The following is a 21296-nucleotide window of genomic DNA, read 5'->3' on the forward strand; positions in this document are numbered from 1 at the left end:
AATCAAGGATTGGACAACCATTTGGGTGCAAAGTCAAGATGTCGTTGCATAGCATGCAGACCCATTTTCTAAAACAATTAAGCTCAAAACCAGAATCAGAACAATGAAATTGCGAAAAATGATGAGATGGATGACGTGCATAGCAGCATATTTTTAAGTGTTTTGTCTAGTGGACCGTTAATGTGTTCATCACATCGGTAAGTGTGGAGCTGACTTAAATACTCCTAGGTAGTTGGTAAATTCTCCCCAGGATCAATTCGGTCTCATCACATTATTTTTTTATTATTAATCAAAATTTGGAAAGTACCTAAAGCTGTTTAAAAGTATAGATGTATACAAGCTATAATATTATCTCTGAAGTGGAAACAGAAAGTAGTGGGACCATCTTAACCTGCCACAAAGTCAGTATATTTGAGTAAAACATGGAGTAGTTTGTTGATCGTGTGCGAATGCGCCACACGAGTCACAGATGTAGTGGGGTAGTTTCTAAATCACATGATGTCCCCAGGTAAAGTTCAGTGCATATAGGCTGGATATGTATTCTTTAACATCTTCTCATACGGTCACTTGTGGTTCGTTTTGTACCGAGGAAGTAAAGTGGACACACAAAAAAGGGGGTACTTTCGCAAACTGCAAGAACGAACTGTGAAAAACGTTCCTGCAGTCTGAAAGCACCAAGGATTTTTGCATGTATGAGTGCGTGTGCACGGTATTTTTTATTTATTTATTTTTTTAAAGCTTGTATCTGTCATCTGTTTAGAGGTGTGTGGTCAGTCAGCGAAGCAGCGCTGTCAGTAAAGGCAACTGGACAAAGAGTGCAAAGATCCACAGGAGCATCCTAGCAGACAGCTGTGTACAGGGAGCCACTGTCCCCCTCTCCCCTCCATGCATTTTTCATCACACACTCCCTTTTTTTACACTATTTAGCTTTTCCCTCCCCTCTAAACTTCCATGTTGTGCGTGCTGACATGGCATTTCTCAGCCTTGCACACAAAGCCCTCTGGTGCTCGGTGTGCTGGAGTTGGAGCGCGCCTGTGCTTGTGTGCCAGCATGTGTGTGTATGTGTGTGCCATGTGCCCATTCGTACATGGAGTATATATGAGTATTAGTGACGATATGCTCCCTCACTCTCCCCTGTCTTCACCCTTCTCACACACTCGCAGTGTATGTGATCACATAATCCTATAGGCAAGAGAGAAATAGAGGGAGAGAGCTCTTGCAGAGAGTCCGTCTAGTCCGTTGGCAGCACCCGAACTGCAAAATAGTCGAGACTCCCTGCACGGAAAGGATCATCTTAAATTATTCTGAGCTGAAATTCAAATTTCTTTTTGTTTTGGCCCTAAGCAACGGGCAAAACTGCCTGAGTGAGATCAGTAAAGGTCAGGGGGAATTAAAATGCTTACTGTAAGGTTTGTCAGTGAGAGAGAGTGAGCTAAGAAGAGATAGGGCTGGAGGAAAAGGCCATCTGTCTGATAGTTTACTCTAAGCTGGTGAAAGAAAAAAGTCCATCTTTTTGCGGCCTAATGCTATTAGATACTAGCTTGACAGGTCTAAATTTCCGCACTACCTCATATCTATCATATCCAAGATGCATGGAAACACTCGGCGCACGCAATCAAAAGTGAGTTAGCCTTAAAGTTCACCGGTTCTATAACCATGGAGCGATACGTTTCTGTGCAGCCCAGGGCACAAAATGATCCGCTATGACAATAAACAAATCCAATAAATCTGATGCGTGAGGTAAAGCGGCGACTCAAAAATGCAGCTGACATCTGATGAATAATGCCACCCTCCCTCTTGATGATTTGTTCAATACATGGACGTTTATTTCATTAGATATCAAGCAAAATGTCGTGGAAATGAAAACAAATGGGCTGTCAGGACGACTGGATGCCGAGGAGGGAGACGAAGGGAGCCGGCCGTTCCTCCCGCGAATGTGTGGAAAACGTAGAAGGTTGTGTGGTCAATCGCACACACACACACACACAAAATGCAAAACGAGCCTTACCGTCTCACGCACAATACAATTTTTGCTTACCGCAGTATTCATATTAGGTAAATTGGTTGTTGATGGCAGTGTTTTCTCGCAACGGTTTGCACCACCAAATTGAAATGCATTTATCCGAGCAGGGCAGAGGAAATAAAAATGGAAGAGGAAAAGCAAGCACGTGTTGTCAAAGGCAGCAAATTATATATCTCTACAGTGAATTATTCTTACAAATGTGCTGCAAAAGAACAGCCTGCTCCCAGGACATGCGACGCTGCTTCTTCCTGTAGCATTAGCCGTAATGATGATGGCAGCGCATTTTGTTTTTCCTTTGTGATATCGCTGCTGCTGGCAAACATTTTCCTCTTATGTTGATAACAAAAGACACCATTGGCAGTACGTGTTTTTCATATTGTCGTATTTTTTTTTATGTCGGGACCTACGTGATGTTCCTGCATCGATAGCAGTGATGGTGAAAAATATCTTCAGTCACCGTGCACACTTCTTTTCCTCCCAGATGTGATGTATAGGATATGTTGTGGGAAGCTTTGCAGCAGTTCATTAGCGTAGTAATGCAGGGCTCCGCAAAAATATTTCAGCGTGGTTATTCAGACAAGTGGGGATAAAAAATGAGAATGGAGAGCATGGGAGTCTCACACACACACATGCTTGCCTCGGGCCCACAAATCACTATGACTGTCCCGGATTATGAAATGCTCTTAGTACAATCACATACTGTAAAAAGGTGCTGATTGACCTTCTAGCCTAATTAAAGTGCACCATCACCGGCGGAGAGCAGATAAGACAGCGTGGCTGTCAGTGTGACTGACAGGGTTAGGCTCTCCCCCTGCAGTCACATCTGCACTACAGAGGCCATGCGTGCAAAAAGCACACGGCAACAAAGGGAGGAACAGCTCCAAGTTTAGCATCACGCCTCCTATGAAGCATCAGCTCCAACTAATAATATGGAAAATGAGTTAATATAAAAGTGCACTACACACATGCTTTGGGGCTTATGTATTTATTTATGTGTTTGCAACTTTACATCATGCATCACCCCCGCCTCCCCTCCCCATCTCATAACTGTTAACACAGCAGTTTATTTATTTTTTTTTCAAAGTAAAGGATTGCACTGCATTAAGCTGGGGTGTATGCAATCTGAAGCTCCTGCTTGGTGTCATGTATGTCTAGAGCATATTTGAATCCACTTTCGCCGAGGTCCCCGTAGGTCTAGTCAGGTGAGTGCTTGAGTGCACCCTATATTCCCCCCTACAGCTCTCGCACTCCTGGCTGGGGGACAGCTGACATGCAGGGTGGCCTGTAAGCCTCTTTTGTCCATGTGCAGCAGAGTCATCTGCCAGCTCAGTTGCTCTTGCAGACAAAGCTTCAGAAAGATAGCCCATATTCTGGTACATCCTCCCTCTCTCTCCTGAGCTGGAGTTGGGCATGGCCCCTCGCGCTCTATCTCCTAAGCTGCCGCCTGTTCATTTCCCTCTCTATCGCACACGTGCAAGCTTTTTCGCATCATCTCTGTCATCATTTCTTTTTTGCCTTATTTGCTATATCCAAACCTTTACGTTTTCTGTTTTGCTATCCACGGTTTTGAGAGGTGGTGCTGTAAACCTTTGGTATTATCTCACACTTTCCTTCTGTGTTTGCTTTTGTCTGGCTGTCAAACCTCACACTTTATCAAACAGAGGTTTTTATACCTGCATGGGTTTGTGTTTGTGTTAAACATTGCAGCTGTCCAGGGATGTGGAGGTGAGAGGACGCTGATGTAGGACAGTGCGTGGGGCTCAGATTGGCGCATTGTGAAATTACGTTTTCTTTTTCACTCGTGCTGTGGTCCATTTTGTCCGTTGATGTGAGAAAAAGGTAATTACTTGAGAACAGCCATGAAGGCCTAACGAGTTACCATGAAGGTAACTCCTTCTGGATGATCACGAGGTAATATGCGAGAAAGAGGAGCGATGCGGGGGCAGAGGGGGAGCACCAGAAAGAGAGGATGGAATAAACTGTGAGCGTTTGTGTGTACAGTGTAGAATCTCTACTGTAAGAAAGAGGAAGGAAACTGAGAGGAACTGTGTGTAGGGGATGGGAGGTGGGGGTTGGTTGAGAGGGTTGGCCAAGAGGGTGTGTCCAACGTTACCCTCATGAATCAGTGTCAGTGGAGCGATGAGAAAATAATTAAGAAACAGGCTAGTGCTGTGTTAAATACTGCCAAAGGTAAAAAGGCCCGTCCTACTGTATAGAAACACAATCTGGACGGGGAAAGAAGAACGGCAATAAACGGGATAGGGGGAAATGTGGAAGAGAAAATCCATAACATAAAGGATGCCAAAATGCCCTTCAGATGGCATTATGAAGGCAGACAATATAAATAGCGCCACCGTATTGTAAATGTTTATATACAGTAGCTACGTATACACGTTGCACAGCAGTTTCAGGATTTATGAGCGCAGCCGTAATGCACTGAAGTCGACACAAAGCTGTGAGTAATATTTCACATTTGTTATCATATTGAGTGTAAATTTGCTGAGACGTATATGGCAGAGATAAAATATTTTAAGCAATTTCTCCTTCTATTCTCCTCCCTTCAGCCGCTCCGTTCTGAGGAGGGAGTATAAGCTGTCAGCCCGGCGATGAGCTGACTGTAACTGTACAGAAAGCGCCAGCGCACAAAACACACATGCTCGCCCACAGTTACACACCTCAGAGGTTTTAGATGGAGCATTTAGAAGAGAGGGAACCGAGTCAGAGGCCTGTAATTGTATGTTCAAGGCTTCCAGCGGGGGCCAAGATGCAGCTGAAATCCCCCAGCAAGCAGCGCCGAACAGAGCAGCCATTAGATCGCTCTGATGCATAAAATCCGTGGAGATCTTTGGAGAATATTGAGTGACACACCGGCGGTCCTGCGTGTGCTGCATGTGCATTTCGCGTGTTTACATGTGCGCGAAAAAACACAGGTGTGCGTGTGTGGCCCGGCCGCGTACAGATGTGTGGATGAGTCTTTCAGGTGTCATATATAATATCCATCATCGTTTCCGCCGGCGGCACAAAATGAATTCATGATCACTGGCCTCCAAAGCCCCACTGGGATGGAATCGACTCGTTCGGCGTGCGTGGAGGACATGCGGATGGTTGGAATGCAGAAGCTCTCTTCCTGTGAGGCTGCTGCTCGGTAGCGCTGCAGTTTGATCTTAAGCTCTTTGGCCTGATTAACACGCTATAGGGCTTGTGATGCAATGGTTACCAACCACAACCTCCCACTCACTGCAGTGATATTCGTCTGTAGAACGTGCCTTGCCTCTTCGTACCATACATTTAATTGTATACAGCACAGCATCAACTGTACTCTACGCATTCTGTGTGGATACAGTTGCTTGTGCTTAAAGACTATTAAAGACTATCATTTGCATACTTCGTGTGTAGCTTCCTGCGTTCTTGCAGTGTGTATGTTACGCACGCAAGAGCAATGCCGTGTTAGTATGTTTATGCATATTTACATGCATGTGGAAGCGGTGAGCTGGAATCTGTCCCAGAGGGAAGGTTACCGTTTGCTTCATGCATGTGGTGCTGCACGCGACATTTTAACTGATTACTTTTTATGGGTTGCAGCTAAGCTACCAATGAGCAGCTTTGACACTAAAATGATGAAACTATGACATGACATGAAGGCAGTGTCACCGTAAGAACTGCTGCTGTTATAAGGAATGATTTTCAGACAGAGTATATGGATAATATTGGCAACCTGGACAAGCATCACAATGACATATAAAATACATTTAACATCATATATATATATATATATATATATACATTGTCAGTCAGTTCTGTTTTTCATTCATTATTCAGCCGTATATGTTTCATTAGATGCGTTGGAATTGCTTATCAGGGAGCACCGAATTTGATTTCCTTTTGTTGAGAACTACAGTATTGTTTTCTTTTTCAGTGCTGTTTCCAAGCAACATCTCCGAACTCGTGAGGGAAACAGCGCTAATAAGCTGCCTCATTAGGGCGGGTGCAGGGTAGGCCTCACGGTTTGTGCTGTCAACTCAGTGGGTTAGCATGCAAACTTCAAAAGACAGCTGCGGATACCGCGCACACACGCAGGAGCGCTAATTTACTTTTCGAAATTGGTAAACAAACTATTCTATCAACCCGCGTTTCTTTGCCGGTTGAAGGTTGTGCCGGCGAAAAACCCGCGAGCTGGCTTCTGTCTGAAGCGGCTCCAGCGTTATGACAAAATATGTGGCCATTCTTTCTCTGGTGATAATGCAGCACATAAAAGGCTCATTATTCAGGAGTTAATTTGGCTGGGTTTTCTCACCCTAAGGCTGTGCCAAACCTCAGGCTCCCTCTCTTGCTGGTCTCTGCCACTTCCAGCGCTGATCCTTGCTTTGCCCTCAGCACACCTATCACACCACAGCACGGCACACATCCTATATGCTGTACGTGTACACTTGCACGCCCGCATCCATACACAAGATCTCATTAATTCAAACACAACTCTAATTTAGATCCCTATATGTAATAAATTGGATTAAATTCCACTGGCTAAGCACTGTGATCTCCCAGGGTTAATTAATTTCATACCATTCTGTCTGTGTTTTTTATGCTTGAACACATGCTGACACTGTTATTGTGTGGCATCCTGCTCGTTGGAGAAGTATAATAGGCTCGTGAAGGAGGGAGAGGAAGCCACAATGTTTGGTATTCCCCCTACAAAGTGATTTTGATTCTTTCTTCTTTTCTTTCCTTTGACGAGGAAGTATGCTGCAGTAGCTAGCTCTAATACGGTGGATCCTTCCCCTCCGCAGCCTCTCTCAAGCTCTTATCTCCCCTTCCAAATGAGAAAACCTGGATGGCTTCTCCAGGCCCCTGTTTCTGCCTGGATGCTATCTCATTTGGTTTTAATATATTTATCCATTCATTATTGTTCCCTTTTATCAGCCGGCTAATATTGTTCATAATTTGTCCTTATCTGCAAGCCTGACAGTCAAATTTACACTCTGGCTCGGCAGACAGATGGAGAAATGACCCTCTTCCAACCCCCCCCCGTTCCCCGACTCCTCTCCCCCCCTTCATTCATCTCCTCCTCTCCAAACTCCACTGAAACATGACTGACAGCCTGCTGTATAAGTAGTTGTCATAGCAACCTCCCCATCCTTCTGACAAGTACTTTTTCTCTATAGCACACGCTCTCCTTCTGTCACAATTTCTCTCTCGCTCTCTCCATCCCGGCTCCCTCGCTGTTGCAACAATTGAGAAATAGACAGACAGAGAAGGGAAATTTGAAAACCAGAGAGAACCCAAAGCTGCTGGTGTGCCTTCCTTCCACCCTTCACCCCCATCCCCACCCCTCCCCTTCTCAGTTTCCTTCCCTTTCCTCATCCTCCCCACCACTGACAATGATTTACCAACTCCAGTGGTGTGCCGCTTTCATCCATCCTGGCTTATCAAGGACTGCAGGACTGTATGCACAGCAACTTACAGTTTGGGCACATCGTTCTCACTCTCCCACACATTCCCTCTCTCCATCCCTCCTCCCCTCATTCGCTCATTCTTTCTCTACATCTCTGCTTCCCTCTATTCTTTCTTTTTCTCTCGTAGCTCCAAAAAATCTGTCCCATTGCTATTCAATAAGTCTCAGTTCACTGTCAAAATCACCAGCAGCCTACAGTGTGATCATGGGTCATTCTGTAATGATTCTCCAGTATGCTGGACTGTGCTGCATGAACAGGAGATCCTTCATGCTTCCAGTGTACTGTGGTGTTGTTTGTCATGCGCGTCCTGCAATGGTCGGACTACAGCATGAAGAAGTGAGATATGAAATATTATCATTTTAATTTGCTTTAGCGCATTGGCTCCCATAAGTTCACACAGGTCCAGCACGCTTATATTGAACAGCTTATATTGATTACAAAGGCTTCAAATGGACCCAGAAATCTTCAATATGTATAACCAGGCAGCGCACTGCCAATTCATTACTCTGGAGTTTAATTTCCGATGCATTTATTCCAAACAAGCATCTGTTTAGTATCTCAGAGTAAATTAAACATGATGGGTGGGTGAATTTCCGGACACCAGTGGCGCGTCACAATGAAGTTGCATACAGTGCTCTGCCACAGTGAGCTGTAAATGCATCCTAATACCAGCATGCAGCGCCGTTTTCACTGAAGACCCGCTGCTGCTTATTGGACCCCCGAATTGTTTAGGTGATGATAATTCATCTTAACTACTACGGAGCGTAATGTTCACGTTGACTGCGCTGTGTCAGGTTGCAAGCAGCCAAAGAAAACACATGATTTATTGTCTCGTTTTGTGTTAATCTGAACGGTAGGAGCCATTTACCGCAGGTGAAAAGCTGTAACGGAAAGATGAGGCACCTGTTTTTGAAGGCAGGAAAAGAGAAGACAGTCGCCCCAAACAGCATTTGTTGCTAATTGTGTTTTAACCTTTCCGCACAGCAGAATGTTTCTTGGCCGCGTGTGACTGACCGCTCAATAAAAACATTATCCAGTCACAAACATTCTTCATGTTGAGAAGAATGCTGGCTTAATGGTCCAGTTCAAAGCGGCATCCTTTGAGAAAGGCCTTGCATTTTACCCAGCGAAAATCAAAAAGTGATGGATGAGTGCTCCTGACTGAATGCAGCCGACCATGGTCTAGCAAGTCCAGGTTTTTGTCAAAGGTTGCTACCCAGTAAATTTATGTTATGATAAAGATCCAGATTTTGAAATCAGTGCAAATAAACGCACACCGACCACAGACCTAAGACTTTGGAAGCTGGACACATACTCATAAAATATGTGTCCAGCTTTGCAATGGACTGGAATAGAGGAAACAAGATTATATGTGTGTTGCAGCTTGTCATGCAGCAGTGGACGCTAAGCCAGCAATTAGCGGGAGCTGCAGTTGCTGCTAGCAGCAGCTTATCAATTAGCCGCAGCATAACGTAAAACAGATAAATGAACAAAGCCTGGGGCGCTGAGAGGATTGTGCAGCTGCAGTTAGTGGGTGGAAGCTAGCAACAATAGTGGTTAGCTGTACTAACGAAGGTCAAGGTGTTGTCACTGAAAAAAGTCAATATGCTCTTACAAGATAGTTAACAGTGGGGCATGCACTCACGTGTATCCTGTGTGTGTGGTCATGGTGGGAGAGCTGTCATCTCTAATCCTCTGTACCAGGCTATCCTAGTTTCTCCATGTAATTTTTTTCCTCCCTGCCTTTGTCCCTTTTTCGCACCCCTTTCCCCTCCTCCTCTGTCAGAAATGTGTAAATGACTGTAGGTGCTTTGCACTCTGTTTGCGTGTGTTTGCACACTGCCTGTGCTGCAGTGTTGTAGATAAATGAGATAATGTTTCTATTGGCGATGAACACAAGACCTGAATTCCCAATGGAGCGTTTTAGTTGAGAGCAGCCAGAGCAGAATCCTAGACGGTGGAACAGATCTCCTAGATGATCTGTTTTCATGCGTTGTTAGCTTGTTTTCAAAGCGCATTTACGTCACTGAGCGTGTACTCCATCTCTCTCTCTCAGTCACAGATGAAGAACTTCTACTAAATGCTGTAAAAATAAAAAATAAATGATATCGTGTCACACCTTCTTTACTCTGCAGTCACCACCTGCATGTGTTTCAGATTAGCGAGAAAGAGAGACTGAACACGACTCCGGAGTGTGTAGCTCACTGTGAACCAATATTACACATGGTTTGTGATATATAGTGGCTAATGATTCTTCTACACTTCCTATAAATATTGTTTCTGTTCAGCTGGAGGTAACTTCCCAGTCATCCATCTTTGAACTGAAGGATGAACGCAAGAGTCTTATTTGAAGACATGCCACATGTAAGCTGTGTAAAGCGTGATCGTCTGAGTGCAGCTCACATGAAACTGATCATCAAGGTCATGCATTAATTCAGTACTTGTCAGACCAGCTTTAGCTACTTGAAGAGTGAAGTTACAGTCAGAGTGGGGACAAGAGGAAACCAAACGTCGGCTGCTGTCGAACGTGTGCTTTCCGCGTGCGCCTCTCCACCGTACGAGATGCGGTCTGGCGGCATTCAGGGAAATTTGTGCAGCCGAGCCCAACCCCCCACCCTTGACTCATCTCTCCGATCCAACCTCAGAATTTATATTCCCCCTCCAGCGAAAGGAAGGACCATCTTGGCCTTTCATTTTCCAGTTCAGGGCTTTCCTTTTTTTGCAGATAAATGCTCTCCAATCCACCCTGACAGATGTCACATTGCATCACTTCCATTTTGATACATAGCCTCTGATCCTGCCACTTGCAATAAGGACCCAGCACCAGGGACGCCCCTCCCTAGACAACGCTCTGACACGGGTGATTATTTTAAAGGTGCATCATTGGTTGTGCTGAGTGCTGAAACCCTAGCTGGGTGCCGTGTCCACATGCATTCTCTGCCGTGCCACACTGTAGGAAGGTGGGTATCGGCTCGTGTCTGGGTCAGGGCACGACAACAACACAACACACTCGGCAAGTCGTCGCAGGTCACCCTGACACGGGGCAATACCTCTGGCAGAGATTTATGCTGCTCTCAACGTCTTCGCAGCGGCGGCCGCTACCCCTGTCTCTCACTCAGTCTCCCTGCTGCGACTTCACAGGTCAGAGTTGCAGAAACAATCTGTATAAAGGGAAGGTTTTAGTGCTCATGCTACCAGCAGAGACACGCTGCACTGTGGCATTAATCATACAAGGCCAGAGTACATCAGTAAACACAATGTGTCAGGTCAAGGTAAAGATCAGATCCCACAGCATTTAACAGGACTCAATAGCATACAGGGTATCTATTGAAAAGTCAGCGTTATTCATGGCATGTCTCCCAGCCTTCGTTGCTCACTGGAGAGACACGCCATTGTTCACTGAAGAGCACGCTGAAATATTTCTCTGGCTACACAAAAAACACTGGATCAGCAGCAATTAGTAGAGTAAGAGAGAGATAAAGAGAGGAAAAGAGGGAGGGAGGCAGTTGAGAAAGAATGAGGGGCAAAAATGTAGAATCAGCGCGAGAAAAAGGAAAGCAGAGGGACGAGATAGATGAATAAAGGGAGAGTTGAGGGAGTAAGTTAAAGAAAGAACAGAGTTTGGAGCCAGTACAGCGCGGTGTGTAGGAGGTTGGAGCCGCCTGGAGCCCCTGGTGCTTTTAAAGGACCAAAGACTCGCTCATTGTCTTGGGTCTCTGTGCCTTTGTGTGTGTGCATTTGAGAAACCTCTTCATTAGTCTACCATTTCTATCCTTTCTTCTTTCCAGCCAATGACCACTCACTTCCATCCAGCAGCTACAGTATATGTGCCCATATGGGACTAAACCCACTTATCCTGGAGATTTAAAATGATCAGTCCTGGAAAAGAGATAATATAATATGACTCCAGCCCAGCTAGCACTAAATAAACTAGACAGTTCCTCTACTGTGCCAAGGATCTGTGAACGTGTAACTGTGTTTGTTTCTGTGAAAAAAAAAAAAAAAAAAAAAAAGAGTCCTTTTTAAATTGCTGTTCCACCAACAGCTACGATGTTTCACGGATGTATTTTACTGGTTTCATAATTGTGGTCAAAGTTATGATTATAACCCTTTGTGTCTCTTATTTTTGTTCCAGAAGACAGGAAGTTGTTTGTCGGGATGCTGAACAAACAACAGACCGAGGAGGACGTGTACCGCCTCTTCGAACCCTACGGAGTCATCGAGGAGTGCACGGTCCTAAGAGGTCCCGACGGAAACAGCAAAGGTAGGAGCGCGGTGCAGCTGACAGCCTTATTTGAGTCCCTGACAGAGAAGTGACAGCGTGAGTGAGCGTCGATATGCATCATTACAAATATCTGAACGCGGTTTGATGTGCGAAACGGCTTCCAGCGGTGACAAAGAAGTTCACACTGTTGTATCAAATACTGTCTGACTGATGTCTGACATTATCTGGTAGGAGCTAGGAGAGACGCTGAGTAGATAGTTAGTTGGTCTGACTTTGTCCCTTTGCTTCGGCTTGTAGTGTTATTGTCATGTTTGGGACACCGAACGCTCAAAGTGTGATATCATATTCTAATAAAATAATGGATATGATGTAGATAAGGAGGTGATCAGAATACATTCCTCCACTTACGCTACATTTACACAAACCAGTACAGCCCATGTTATCAATAGCTGTGTGATCAAATACAGCAGTGAATTTAAAAAGTGCATGTAAGTTTGAAAAAGCTATTACGCTACCATAATAACTATTCCTCACTGTCTTTACTGTTTTGCGGTGTTACTCTAAAGCATTTTCTTCCTTTGGATCCTGGCCTCCACTGTAACTGGGGTGCCGTGACGGTGATATCGTGCAGGCCTTTTTGAGAAAGCCAAAACTTTTTGGAGACATCAATTTCCTCTGACATGCCGCAAAGAGCAAAGGGACTAGTTGTTTTTCATGTTTCTAAAGCCTATTCCCCGGTCAGCGCTTATGGAAATTGTTGTGGAATTATATCTGAGGGGTTTTGAAGACAGAGCATTCTGACTCGGCAGTGGTTCGGAGGATGGAGAGAGGAAAGATGGATGTCAAAACAATTCAAGTGTCCCCACTGTGAGGATGAGGAGGACAGCGGAAGGAAGTTGCATTCCACTTTAATGGCTGTGCAATATTTGTGCTCTATCTTAGTCATCTGTCTGAGCTGAAACACTCAAAGCTTTATACTGGGTTTGTTTAATATATTTATTATATTGTTGTATTAAATTTTATCTATTTAGCCAACCTCATAAAATATCACTCACTGAAAACAGATCTGTTTTGAATTTAGAAACCACTAAAAACCCTATTTGCACAGAATTACTGTAAATGTTTCATGCTTTGCAGCTGTTCCGCAGTTTCAGTTTCATATTAACAAACATATTTGGTTTAATTAAAAAAAAAAAAAATATGGGCACAGGCAACGCATGGCTTGCAGATTATATTCAGTTAAAGGCATAATTATAGTGGTGTGTAGTTTGTACTGCTGCACCAAAGTCCTTGTTCAGGTCATCGTGAGCTCTTTTCCATCCATATCTCAGTAGGGGGCAATAGTTTGACAGTTGAATGGGCATCTTGATCGGCTGGTGTCCACAGGGGTAAGCCCATTAAGAGAGGAAGAATGGCGGGGCAGCCGGGTCAAGCAGGATAGATGATAAGAAGAATAACATATGAAAGATTAAATAATGGAGAAAAAAAGAGACTTGAAATGAAATGAAATTAGGTGAAATAGGGTGTAATTATAAGAGGAAATGGTGGGTCGGCGAATAGTGCTGCTGCCTCTTTGCAACTTACCCGGATTCAGTTTCTGTGTAAAGAGTTAGAAGTCGTCTTTGTTCCCTTTGTGGCCTTGTCAGTTTTGATACACTAACTCCAGAGACATGAAAGAGTAATGGACTGGGTACACATGTATCTCTGAGAGTATCTGTTCATTTATTATGTAACAGAAGTTCATGCATCCCAGTGGTCAAGGAGGACACCTGGATAAATAAATGTAGTGTAATATTTTAATATTTGGAGTGAGCATTCAGACATAGAGACCAGCGAATATGATTACAGACGTCTTTAATAGCGTTTGTGAAAAAGCAGTCAAACTTGTCGTGACATAATCTAGTCATTATAGCAAAGAGCTCTGCGGTTTCAGACAGCCTTTTTCATGTCCACAAATATTGATCAGAGCATCCTGTTCAGGGAACAATAGTCCTCAAATGGTCTCCTATGTGAGTTTGGCCAGTTTAGCTAGTGTTTAATATGCACAGACAGGCATGTGGTGCTAAATAGCATGCTTTTCTGCTTCATCAGTGCAATGTTTAGCCCGCAGCTTCTGCCTGCTTGTCTGCCTGCCTAATGCCTGGAGTGGGGCAGCCCACTGTGCAACGAGAGCCTCTCACTGCACAGCGATTTCAGCGGTGTCAGATATAATTCAACATTTTTAATTAATATACAGTGGGCTTTTAAATGCTCGCTTGATTGACTATAGATGATCCAGTTGAACTACTGTATATTGACATGTACCATATGTGTGTGTGTGTGTGTGCGTGTCTGGCATGCATCTGTTCTCTCTTCCAGGTTGCGCCTTCGTTAAGTTCTCCACACATACTGAGGCTCAGTCTGCAATCAGCGCCCTCCACGGCAGCCAGACCATGCCAGTGAGTACAGCTCTCTCCTTCAAATACAAAAGCACACACCACAACATACACGCACACACACACCACGGCGCATTCACAGCACGTACACACAGTCTCCATCTCACAATAGTTAAGTGCTATCTGCCTCTCTCGGTTTGGAACTGTAAACTATTAGTTTCGAACTTACCCGAAGGAACCAAAGGGACTTATAGAAAGTGCGACCGTCCTCATAAATATCGCGGCTTTAAAAACAGATACGACCAGAAATAGCTTTTTGCCTGCCTCTTTAATTAACATGGTAAAAAAAAAAAAAAAAAAAAATCCTAATCTTATTTCCAGATAAAACTGTTTAGAGTGATAATTGAATTTTGGGTGAGTCATCAATCAGTAGTTCTGCCTGCATAATCAGTGAATATAACTCCAGTGTGAGATTACATTTGCTCGTTATGTAAGCACACAGTGTCCTCTGAATTCTCTCTGCATTAGATTTACTATGAGCACAAAAAGCTGTTCTGCTTATTTGTATGTGTTCCATGCTTATAGGTGCGGTCTCTGTATACCTGATTGTGTCAAAATAAAGACTCCTCATACTCTGCTCTCCAAACCTGAATGGAGTTATTCTCTGTGACATTCGGCGAGCAGAGAGTCACGTCTTGTATTATACAGTAGCCTGAAGTATACTCTGCTTTTATCCTCGTTTTTTTATTTTTTTTTTTGGTTTGGGAACTCTCGTCTCAGAGAGGCAGAGACCCTGAACTCTCGCCCACTCTCTCTCACAGGTGTTGTGTTTCACTGTATGATTTCATTATTAATGGTTGCCAATGTGTGGCTCAAGAGAGGAAAGCAGCAAGAACTACTTAAAGCCAGTGGTGCCATTTTGGCGCAACCTCTGAGTCAATCTAAGTGCAAATGACTGCAGGTCATGAGGAGAGACTCTGGATGTCCATTCTCCATAGATACCCTCTCACTGTGTTGCTCCATCCCTCTATCTCTGCTAGCTCTCTGCCCTGGCTCGTCTCTCTTTGGCAGCCTCTCGGGATATTAGGCAATAGACTTGTTTACTCCACCTTTCACCACATTGGCTGCTGAATTATTCATCTAACTATAAGCAGGGTGCCGAAGGGTGGGGAGGAAGAGTCGGAGAGAGAGAGAGAGTGTGAGAGACAGAGAGAGAGATGGGGGCAGAGGGAGAATGAGTGAATGGACAGGATTTATACCTCCTGCTCTGGTAAATTGATTATAGAAATCTGATCAGCATCTCATATCCTGTGGCTGCTGGAGGAGAGGGCACAGTGTGCCTGCCTTGCAGAGATTAGCGGAGCACCGGTGGACTATTATGCCTCAGCAGGACAGTGCTATTCAGAGCAAAGTGTCCATCAGTGTAGTGGAGATCCTGGAAAGAACCATGGAGCATACATCCTGTGTGTCCAGTGGAGCTCATCTTTGATTGTATTTGAGTCACACTTGAAAATAAGTCACGTAAAAAACATATCAGTTGAAGAATACATACATTTTTCAGTGGGGTTGGATTCAATTTTATACCTGAAGAAGGAAAAGAACGAAGTAGAAACCATGGACAGCTAACCTGTAGACGATAAAAGCAGTTGTCTTGTTTCTAAATCTCTAACATAATAAAAATGTTCTGACGAAAAAAGACAAACTGAACCAACAGATCTATGGTCTGTGCGATTATTTGCTGCCAAGCCAAGGCTATGGCTGACGGACAGAGTCAAACAGATGACAATAAATAAAGCCAAGCGAGTAGCAGCGGCGACTGAGGTGTTGAAATGCACCAAATATTAACAAGAGCGGTTTGATAGATCTGCTGCCAGCACCCCAAAGCACGAACGCGTGCTTCTTAGTTTACATGAGAGTGCACTCACATGTACGTGAATACGTGTGTGCATACATAAACATCTACAAACAGCACTTTGTGTTTGGCACGCATGAGCTCTCACACTCGTTCGGTATTGCCCCACTCACTGTTTCACTGTCACATGCTCACGCAGGCACGGAGTAGGGTCAAAGGCTCCCTGACTGATCTTATTTTCCAGCTCGGAGGACTTGAGCGGAATACATTTGTGTTATTCATGTAGAGTGGGACTGGGCATTTTGTATGTATTCTATCAGTGAGTTAGAAAGGAAAGAAAAAATGCGGGAAAAGGTGCACGGGAATGTTGCTCAGTGTCTGTATGGATAGTTCACGTAGGCTTTAGAGGTTGCACGGCTTCAAATTTTTTAATGTCGACTATTATGTAATGAAAGTGGAGTCTATTAATAGTTTAATAGACTCCACAGCGTGTTGTAAGATGGGATAGTGGAGCTGGGTTAAAAAATAAATAAAAAAAATCTCTGAATCCTTCACAGCTAGTACAATGACAATGAAATTCACCAGCAAATTGTTGCAGGACGTTTGGTGAAATTGAGAATTGTTGTTGAGAGGATTTGGACCGTTCCTCTGCTCGTGTTAGCAGACGCCTTTTCTGATGACTGTCCATTGCAGTAGTTCATTAATTGTATATCACAGCTAACTTGCTTGCACGGTAGTATGGTCTTCATCTTTAGTGAAGTATTTCCACGCACTTGATGAACCGCTGCTAGTTGGCTGCAACGATCCACTGGGCTCCTCACCTGTCTCCTCGGAGGCGTCCATGTTGTTATTGTCACGTGATCAGACATGATGCTTAGAGCGTCATAGTTCAAGTTTAAGAATCTCACTGTATCAGAAGGTCACATAAAAGACCTTTGCTGGATCCCCGTCACATCCTATCCGATCACATTTTAAGACACACTCCACCATCGTGTCTTTGCCACCACTAGCTATCATGTTCGCGCGCACACACACACACGCTCACACTGCTACAGTTCAGCATACGAGCGGCTCAATTAAACATTTAAAAACTAGAGCTGTCGAGCAAATTGCTGGGATTCAGCGGGGCCATGTAGGAAGTAAGTCCCAGTACAGAATTACACGGAGACAAGGGAGGGGTGTGGGTCAGGTCCGTAGAGCCGTGCTGAGTTTTTTCACTCGCTGAGTTTGAGGCAGTTTCAGCTGACACAGGAACTGAGATAGAGCGGGATGATGGAAGGATAAGCACACAACAAAGGAAAGCAAATGAGGTAAAGCTTGCTTAGAAGAGAGAGCCGGGTGATTGTGAGTGACGAGAAGAATAAAAGAAGGCTAAAAATCAAAATGAGATTCGCCAGCAGCCAAATCTCTATTACTTCAGACAGTGAACACACACATGTAAGCGCCAGGAGTCCCAGGATGTGATCCTTAGTAAGGTTTCAATGTGAAGATCACGTTTTTGTTATTTTCCTTAAATAATAAGAAAGGCAGGCAGCACAGGGGCATATAAAAACTGAGGGATGATAGATCTGTGTTGCTGCTCATTAAATAATGTTCTGCCTTCATATCTATGAGTTAGGTCAGTAGTATATACCCAGGAAATTTACATTCTAATAAGCTAACAGATTAGAGTCATCCATTATTTTAGTAGCCAACCACAAAGCGGATGTGTATTTATGTTTCTGGGTTGGTATGATGCACAGTAATGCTGTATTAGGACAATATTCACAGAATACCACCATGCAAATTAAGACATGAATTAAGTATATGTTGCATATGTTGAGGAGAAACAAGCTTCTTCAGATGCAGTAAAAGCTGCAGCATTTATTTTATTTACAGCCATGAAAGATTTCTGTTCATCGTAAAACATCCTGCAGCTTCTCATTAAATAAATGTAAGTAAATTTAAGTTTAATTAACTTTATGTTAGTTCTTTTTAAAAAGATTGAAAATATATTTTTCAGTTACAATAATTGTGTGTTTGATACATGCTAATTTAAGCTTCTTTATATAATAATAATGAAAGTGGTTCTAACCATTTAACCAAGTTTAACTTTGTAAGTTGAGGGGTTTAAGAGTGTTATATGAATGCTGAAACAACACTGATCAGAAAGACAGCAAATCTTAATAAATGTTTTGCTTCAGGGCAGTCAAGAGTCTTGGGACATCTAGGGTCCGTTGCTCTCTTTGTTATTGAAATGTGGGGCATCCTCATGAAGAACTTCCAATTGCTTTCAGAAAAAGGGTTATGGATGCCTGTGAGGCTTGCAAGGGACTTCAAAGATCTCCAAATTGTTTGAAATCAGTCAAAATAATCTTCAAGTGGTGTCAATTTCAAATAAGTGAAATTGTATCCAGGGCGGCAAGCTCCAGTAAATTCAGCTGCCAAAAGAAATCCAAAAACAAAAAAATAAATGTACACTAGCGAAACTGTGGATGTCAATGTGGCATGATCTACAATCAGAACAAAACTGCACACATTTGATCTGCATGGGAGGCGTTACAGGAGAACCAAAACAGGCAAAACTACAGTTTTCTGATGAACGTATAGACAAAGACCTATATGGAATACATTATACCAAGGGCTTGTGGTATAATGTGCTCTGGACAGATGAATCAAAGCTAAAGTTGTTTGGCCACACTAACAGTGCACATGTTTGGTGCAGACCAAAGACAGCTTTACTTGAGAAGAACCTCATAGCAGCTGTGAAGCATGACCATGGAAATGTTATGGTTTGGAGTTGCCTCGCCGCCTCTGGGACCGGATAGCTCGCAGTCATTGATTCAAGCATGAATTCTGCATCATATCAAAGAGTGCTTGAAGATAATGTAAGGCCATCTGTCTGGAAGTTAAGACTGAACTGGAAGTGGACCTTTCAAGAGGATAATAATCCTGAACACACTAGCAAATCCACCACCGAATGGCTAGAAAATAAGAAATGGAGAAATGGTCTGGTAAAACCCCAGAATTGAATCCCATTGAAATGTCATGGGCAGATTTGAAACAGTGAACTCGCTGACATTTTCTGCTGAAAGAATTTTGCTCAAAGAGTGAAAAAAAAATGTCAGACACAGAAAACGACACCTTGAAGGAGTTATTTTTGCTAATACTAGCTTTTTCATAAAAAACAAAAAAACATCTTCTCTTTGTATTTTTGTTGGGAAAAAAAACTTTGAAAAAGCTTGTTTTTCTTGTGGTGTTGAAAAGTCTTTCACCTACAATATATGTGTACTATAGAGGATGGCAGGCTTGTTCAAATACATGAGCAGAGCCAAACATTTCCATGGGAAGTTAGTTTTCACATACAGAAAACAGAACCAGTCCTCCTTCTAACTTTTCTGCACTATTTCAAAAAAGGCATATGTTTTAACTTTAAAACAAAAAGCAAAATATATACTGTAAAGCTAGGTGTGAAGCTTTATCTCCCTTATCCACATGAGAGTGTGCGGCTTGGACAGGCACCAACACAACCCTCCTTGGCAACGAGTAGGAACCGTAAAGAGGCGGACTTTTCTTTTGGTTCTAAATCTCTGTAGCGCCTTTTTATCCTCCCTGTTTAACTCCCCTTCCTTCAGTGGCTCTCCAGGCAGCCGGGAGCCGCCCGGCAGGGGGATTCTGCTCACACTTGGCAGCTTAAAAATTTAATGAGACTTTCACTTCACACTTCATCCTCTTCTCTTTATAGCAATGGAGATTCTGCTTGCTGATATCCTGACAGGCCTAAATGGGAAAACCTCTGAGATAAACAAATGTGGCGTCGGATGCTTAGCCGACAAGCCGCAAGATTTAGGTGTCCTGAGGAGAACCAGTGGGAGGGCAATCTCAGTGTATAGACCTTGGGAAAAAGAGTGGGACATACATGCAAGAGTATGAAAGAAAACGGCACAAAGCTCTTATATAACCAGACAGGTCAATTCGCAATAAACCTTGTTTCTATTACTCACGCAGGAACGCTCCAGTCTAGTTCTAGTTGGAAGAGAGGCTGACTGCAAAAGTTCCAGCTTAATCTTCTCAGATTACAAATCTCTGTCTTAGTTAGAGAGGGCATGGGAGGCCTTTAATAGCTTCTTTTTTACTATGAGAGGGAGTAAAATATTCAGCAAGTGCTTGCTCATCTCCTCTGTATTCTGGTTCTGCACAGCCCTCTCCAACGCTAAACCTCATAATAACTTTAATGATGCACATAGTAAAAGGTGGATACACACAACAGACAAAGCCTAAACCTGCAAATGTGGTAACATCGAAGTGACTTAGGTTTGTGAGGTGTTTCTTCCACCTCTTGTTTCTGTTGTGGTCCTTTGCAGAAAAATACATAGCTCTCAATGCACAGGGAAAGTGTTGTTCCAGTGTGCCACAATGGCACATACAGTAGGCGGCAAAAACAATCAGTCACTCAACCGACCAGAGCACAGGTGTCAGCAAGGTTGACAGTCAAGACAATTAGTCTGTGGGCCTATTAGCCAGCTAGCCTTGCAGTCAGTCAATCACTCAACTAACTAGACAATCAGTCGTTTAGTCAGACAGCCAACTAACCAACTGGCCATTCACCCACGCAGTCTTTCAAGCCTGTGATTCAACCAGCGAGAAAGCCTGGAGGAGAAGGCGAGAAGGCTAGAGGGAATATTGAGAAAAGTGGGGAGAAAGGGAAAGGAGGAGCATAAAATCCATATGCTACACTTGAAAGGTCCAATGCCTGTCGTTGAACATCTTTTGCTGTCTGTTGATATCTTTGTTAGCTGGAGACATCAGTGAGGAAAAACACGCAGAAAATAAAATAAAAACTTTCATGAACCACCCAGCAATCTGTTTTTATGGACGTCATTTTGTAATGTATTCCCGTGATCAAACACAGCTCCTCATATTTCACCCAGATCCAAACTTAGAAATACCCTTTTTAGCACCGTATCAAATCCCGAACCTTCAATCCAGGCACTTCACCACTCACCTCTGTTATTGACAACGCTGCATCAATTTCAGGGGGCCTCTTATTGTGACTGACACACAACCTTTCTACCCTGTCAGATCAGAGTAATATTTCGGCCTTTTATGTGGATCGATTGGCCAGTTTGGGGGCACAGAGGGGAGGAAAGGCGGAGCACGCTAAAGGTCAACTGTAGCACTAAATCATTTGAAGATTCTTAATGAAGGGTGTGTGGCAGAAACACCTGCTGGTTTCATTACTGGCTTGCAAAAAGAGGTTACAGTGTTGGTAAAGCCGTGGATAGCCAGAGCCACGGAGAGGGAGCGGAGGCTGAAAAGGAACGAGGACAGAATGAGAGAAATTGCCCTAAAAAAAGATTTAGTTTGAAGAACACTTTCATCAAGGTCAACA

The 21296-nt window shown here is 43.6% G+C and overlaps 1 protein-coding gene across 1 annotated transcript in view; it reads left to right on the forward strand.

The window, feature by feature from the left end:
- celf5a (cugbp, Elav-like family member 5a) overlaps positions 1–21296 on the forward strand; it is a 169724-nt gene that overhangs the window by 125612 nt on the left and 22816 nt on the right. The window contains exons 4-5 of the mRNA XM_084548114.1: positions 11609–11737; positions 14057–14136. Coding sequence (XP_084404240.1) covers positions 11609–11737; positions 14057–14136 — 209 coding nt within the window. The remainder of the gene's footprint in view (positions 1–11608; positions 11738–14056; positions 14137–21296) is intronic.

Source organism: Chelon labrosus, assembly GCF_963514085.1.
Source record: "Chelon labrosus genome assembly, chromosome: 7".
NCBI classification, from domain to species: Eukaryota; Metazoa; Chordata; class Actinopteri; order Mugiliformes; family Mugilidae; genus Chelon; species Chelon labrosus.